The 4,877-nt window shown below is 27.8% G+C and overlaps 1 protein-coding gene across 1 annotated transcript; it reads left to right on the plus strand.

The window, feature by feature from the left end:
- The first annotated feature begins 2,684 nt into the window (after positions 1-2,684).
- LOC105774542 (basic endochitinase) lies at positions 2,685-3,966 on the plus strand. Its single transcript, XM_012597070.2, has 3 exons — positions 2,685-3,009; positions 3,109-3,262; positions 3,416-3,966. The coding sequence occupies exons 1-3, from the start codon at positions 2,742-2,744 to the stop codon at positions 3,783-3,785; spliced, it is 792 nt and encodes a 263-aa protein (XP_012452524.1). The 5' UTR covers positions 2,685-2,741; the 3' UTR covers positions 3,786-3,966.
- Positions 3,967-4,877: the final 911 nt, after the last annotated feature.

Here is a 4,877-nt window from a genome sequence, read left to right on the forward strand (position 1 = left end):
TTTATTACTGTTTTATACAAAGCAAGGTAGAATGTAAAATAACCTTGAGTCGTGATGCAGTCGTTAGTTATCTCATCCATTAATTAATACTGTTGATAATCTAATTACTACAAAAACAAAGCTAAATATGAAATTTGAACCTACTCATAATAAAAAAGCCGTCAAAATAGGCAGTAAGAAGGGTTTTTAATTTGTCACATCATCAATCTAATCAACATAGTATTTAATATTTTTACAAAAATTTGGCCATTTTGATTGATTATTTATTTTCAATCAGAAATTCAATGGAATATATATTAGATTGATTATTAAATTATTTTACATCAATTTATATATATTAAACATATCAATAATTATAAATTTTGTGCAAAACTCTTTACAATATTTTCTAAGCAAATTTAAGGTGTCAAAAAATAGTTTTTATTGTTTTACTTCCATCTCAAATTATTTTATTCAACTCCAAAAATATATATTTGATATATCAAATAAATTTACATCTTTTTACTAAGGGTTAATATCATTTTAACTCTTAAATTTGACAATTATCTTCATTTTAATCCTAAACTTAAAAAATATAAAATTTGATGATATTGTTGTATCATCTCATCGCCTGAAAAAAGTGTCATAACATAATACTTTTACGTTCCTTTTCAAGTTTAAGAATTAAAATAGATCTAACTGTGAAAATTAATTACCAAAATAAATTTTAAAATTATAAATATAAAAAAACCTAATTACCAAATTTAGGATAAATATTACATTAACCTTTTATTAATATCTTATAATAAAATCTTACTAGAGCTACATAATTTCATATTTATATGAAAAAATTAATTAATAAAAATAGTTTTACTAAAATGATTAATAAAAATAATAGGTTGAAATTAATCTACCAAAAAAATCTGACCCTCACGCTTAGCCGGTGAGTTCAAAGATATTTTTTTAATTAATAGTTAATTATGAATGTTGAAGGACGAACGTATTATCCTCCTATTTATAAGTTGGGAGGGTTATATGTAGTTATTTAATTAATTTTTATTTGTATTATGTTTTGATTTTTTTGAATTTTTATAATTATAATTTATGAATTTTTAGAAGTTGGATCAAATTTGACAAAATATGTAATATTTTGAAGATTAAAATTGTTAATTTTTTAATAATTGAAACCAAATGATAAATTGGATAAAATTTTATTGTGTTCCTCAAACAATTTTGAAAATTTTAAAATTTATGAGAAATAAAGGAAGCCATGTTACAATCCTGGATTTAAGGTGACTAAGAAAAATGTAAAAATATGAAAATGTCACTAAGCTATGGAATTAGATTTATTTTGGTTACTAAATTATTAATTTTTTGAAATCAAACTCTCTCGTCAATAATAATAAATTGTTTTTAGGATACTATTTTACATCAATATTTTTAAAATTTTATTTGTCAGGTTAGACGTTAACAATGTTAAAGGAGTAAAGATTTTGAGATACTCTACTAAAATATTTGCATGCATTTTAATATTTTTTAAGCATTATATTATATTTTATACTTCATTGTTTATAATTTTCAAATAGTTTTCATCAATAATTTTAATTAATATGTCATTTTAAAATAATAAAGAACACAAAATCAACTAATGCATTCAAAAAAAGCTTATTATATATTAATGTTTCATATTTAAATAAATAATTTTGAACTTGAAGATTAGTCCAAGTACAATAACAATATAATAAGTTACATAAAACCATATGATCGTTTAAAGACTATCTTAATACATTAACATTTTGTTTTATTAATTATTATTAACTATTAAATTAAATTTATTTTTCTAAGCTTCATTCAATAAGATGGAAGTTGTAAATGGATCCTTTTCAATTTTAGTTATATAAATTTCTTTCCAATCCCAGCTTCTTCCAGTTTCAAAGGTATATTCCCAAATGGAATTTGGCCTAAAAGAATATTTAGAAATTATTTTATGGATCATTTCTACCATATCATTTATAGTTATTTTCTAATTATTTAATGATATTTCATTAATTTTTTTATGTCATTGATACATGATTTTAGTGATTTTTTTACCCTAAACCCCGAACCTAGAATCTCGAATCCTATTCCCTGAACCTCGAATCCCATATATGCTCCTAAACCTTAAACCTAAAATTCAAAGTTATAGGTTCAAGATAAGGGTAAAAAAATCAAAATTATGTATTAATAACATGAAAAAATTATTAAAATATTATTAAATAATTTTAAAAAAAAACCATGGATGATGTGGCGAGAAAGATTCATAAATTAATTTCTCCTTTCTTCAATTACCTTGCTACGAAGGAGTCCCAATCTTTCTTCATAAAATATAGTAGGCTTAATTTGCATACAATTCTTAAGGCCTTAATCAGAAAAGGAAAAGGTTTGATATTTGTTCCTGGCCGCCCAGCTTCAATTAACATTTCCTCCGCAATCAACTCCGCTTGTAAACACACAAACGTATAATTTTAAAAATGCTTTGAACTTAATCCAATTTGTTGACTGTAAGATAAGATCGGACTAAGCCTAAAAAAAGAACCTTCCTTCTTCCATTATTACAAATCACGACAATTCATCCTTGGTTTTAGTCAATTACATCATACGCTTCCACTTTGTTTTGTATGATGCTTCTCTCTCCTAACCCACTCTATAAAAATCACCCTGATCCTTCCTATGAAATCCACGTCCCACACGTAAAACACTTTAGTTGATAGCTAGCAGCAAAAATGAAGTTCTTAGCTTTGATGGTTGTGCTCATTTTGGCCTCTGCATTGAGGGCCTCGGCTGATATCAGTTCGCTTATCAGCCAAGATATGTTCAATGAGATGTTAAAGCATCGTAATGATGGTAACTGCCCTGGCAAAGGTTTCTATACATACGATGCTTTCATTGCCGCTGCTAACTCCTTTGGTGCTTTCGGAACCACCGGCGATGATACTACTCGTAAAAGAGAAATTGCTGCCTTCTTGGCTCAAACTTCCCATGAAACTACAGGTTCATTTCTCTCATTAAAAATAAATCAATTTTGTTCATTTTCTCTCTATAAAACTAGTCATGCATGCATGGTTAATGGCATAATCCTTGTATATATAGGTGGGTGGCCAACTGCACCGGACGGTCCATACGCATGGGGATATTGCTATGTTCAGGAACAGGGCAACCCTGGAGATTACTGTGTTCCAAATCAACAATGGCCTTGTGCCCCTGGTAAAAAATATTTTGGCCGTGGTCCTATTCAGATCTCTTAGTAAGTGTCTTCTCTTTTGAATATAAACCATTGAATTTAATCATTCTAATAGATAGAATGTTCATTGAATTTAAACTACTAAACTAATAAAAATATATACCGGAAATGGAATCCTTCCAACTATATCTTGACCTTGACCCTTGACTTTGGCAGCAACTACAACTATGGTCCAGCAGGAGAAGCAATAAAGGCTAATATTCTGAATGACCCCGATTTGGTAGCCAAGGACCCGACCATTTCTTTCAAGACAGGTCTTTGGTTCTGGATGACTCCACAGTCACCGAAACCTTCAAGTCACGATGTCATCACCGGCCAATGGAAGCCATCTGCAGAAGACACGGCGGCTGGTCGGGTCCCTGGATACGGTGTCATTACCAACATCATCAATGGTGGCATCGAATGTGGCAAAGGATCCAACCCTCAAGTTGAGGATAGAATCGGGTTTTACAAGAGATACTGTGACATACTGAAAGTGAGCTACGGTGACAATCTTGACTGCTACAACCAAAGACCCTTTGCTTAATTATGCACTTTAATCCATCGTATCATGGGTGGGGTAATAAATATATGAAAGAATAGCATTTACAAATCAAATTATATTTAAAATAATCATGCTATTGTACTACGACTATATATAGATGCATCTTCCGTGGAGATGGAATAAGATAAATATTCAATAAATAAATGAGTTTTTTTATTTAATATATGATTTGGTAATTTAGTTTGATTTTTTAATATGGTTTTGTGTTTTTGTATTTGGTAAAAACTATACATTTTGGTACTTAAAGGTAACATATTAACTTTTTAGCGTATAATTGAGTTTTAAGGTTGATTTGATAAAAGATAATTGTTAATATTATTCGGTTCGATTTTTTCATGATTTTGTAAAAAGAATAAATGTAATGTTAATTATGAATTGTTTTAAAATTTTGTGTTTAACTTGTTGAATAAAATTGAGCGGTGGTGTATTTTCTGAATTTTAAGGTTGATTTGATAAAATTTTATTGTTAATATTATTAATTAATTATAAAATTTAGGAGACAAAAAAATACAAAAAAGTTTTATAAACTGATACTCGTAAAAGTTGATGAATTTGTTGAATTTTGATCGGAAAATGGAATAAATGGATGAAATTTGTTAAAGTATGAGAAATTTTCTCTCGTTTCCTTTTTCTAATAATTTTTTTCAATTTTACCATAAAACCATACTCAAGTCTCATCTTTTAAAATGTTATGTGATCATTTTCTACCATGGAAATTAATTCATTGAAGAAGAAAATGAAGAAAAGATTTGAGAAAGTAAAGGAGAAAGGAAAGATTTCAAGATTTTATTAAGAAAATTGTGTTTATTGGAAGTAAAATCATATGGAAATTATATTAAATACATAAAATCAATAACGTTTCATGTATGTATATGTAAAAAGAAAGAAGAAAGATGTTGACACTATTTTTTGTTAAAACGGAGTCGATTTGAATTTGAAAATAAAAACGGGAGTCGCCACCAATCTTTTTTATCTAGGTGTGATCGGATCACCTCATCATTTTAATAAAAGTTTAAATTTACTAAAATGATAATTTTTTGGTCTACAAAATTCAGAAAACGGGTTCGGGAGTCG

The sequence above is a fragment of the Gossypium raimondii genome, chromosome 6 (genome assembly GCF_025698545.1).
Source record: "Gossypium raimondii isolate GPD5lz chromosome 6, ASM2569854v1, whole genome shotgun sequence".
NCBI lineage: Eukaryota > Viridiplantae > Streptophyta > Magnoliopsida > Malvales > Malvaceae > Gossypium > Gossypium raimondii.

Excerpts from the sequence above, each read along its gene's own strand:
- LOC105774542 (XM_012597070.2), top strand. The coding sequence starts at position 2,742 with ATGAAGTTCTTAGCTTTGATGGTTGTGCTCATTTTGGCCTCTGCATTG. Across the intron at positions 3,010-3,108 it reads AACTTCCCATGAAACTACAG|GTGGGTGGCCAACTGCACCG; the intron begins GTTCATTTCTCT and ends TTGTATATATAG. Across the intron at positions 3,263-3,415 it reads GGTCCTATTCAGATCTCTTA|CAACTACAACTATGGTCCAG; the intron begins GTAAGTGTCTTC and ends TGACTTTGGCAG.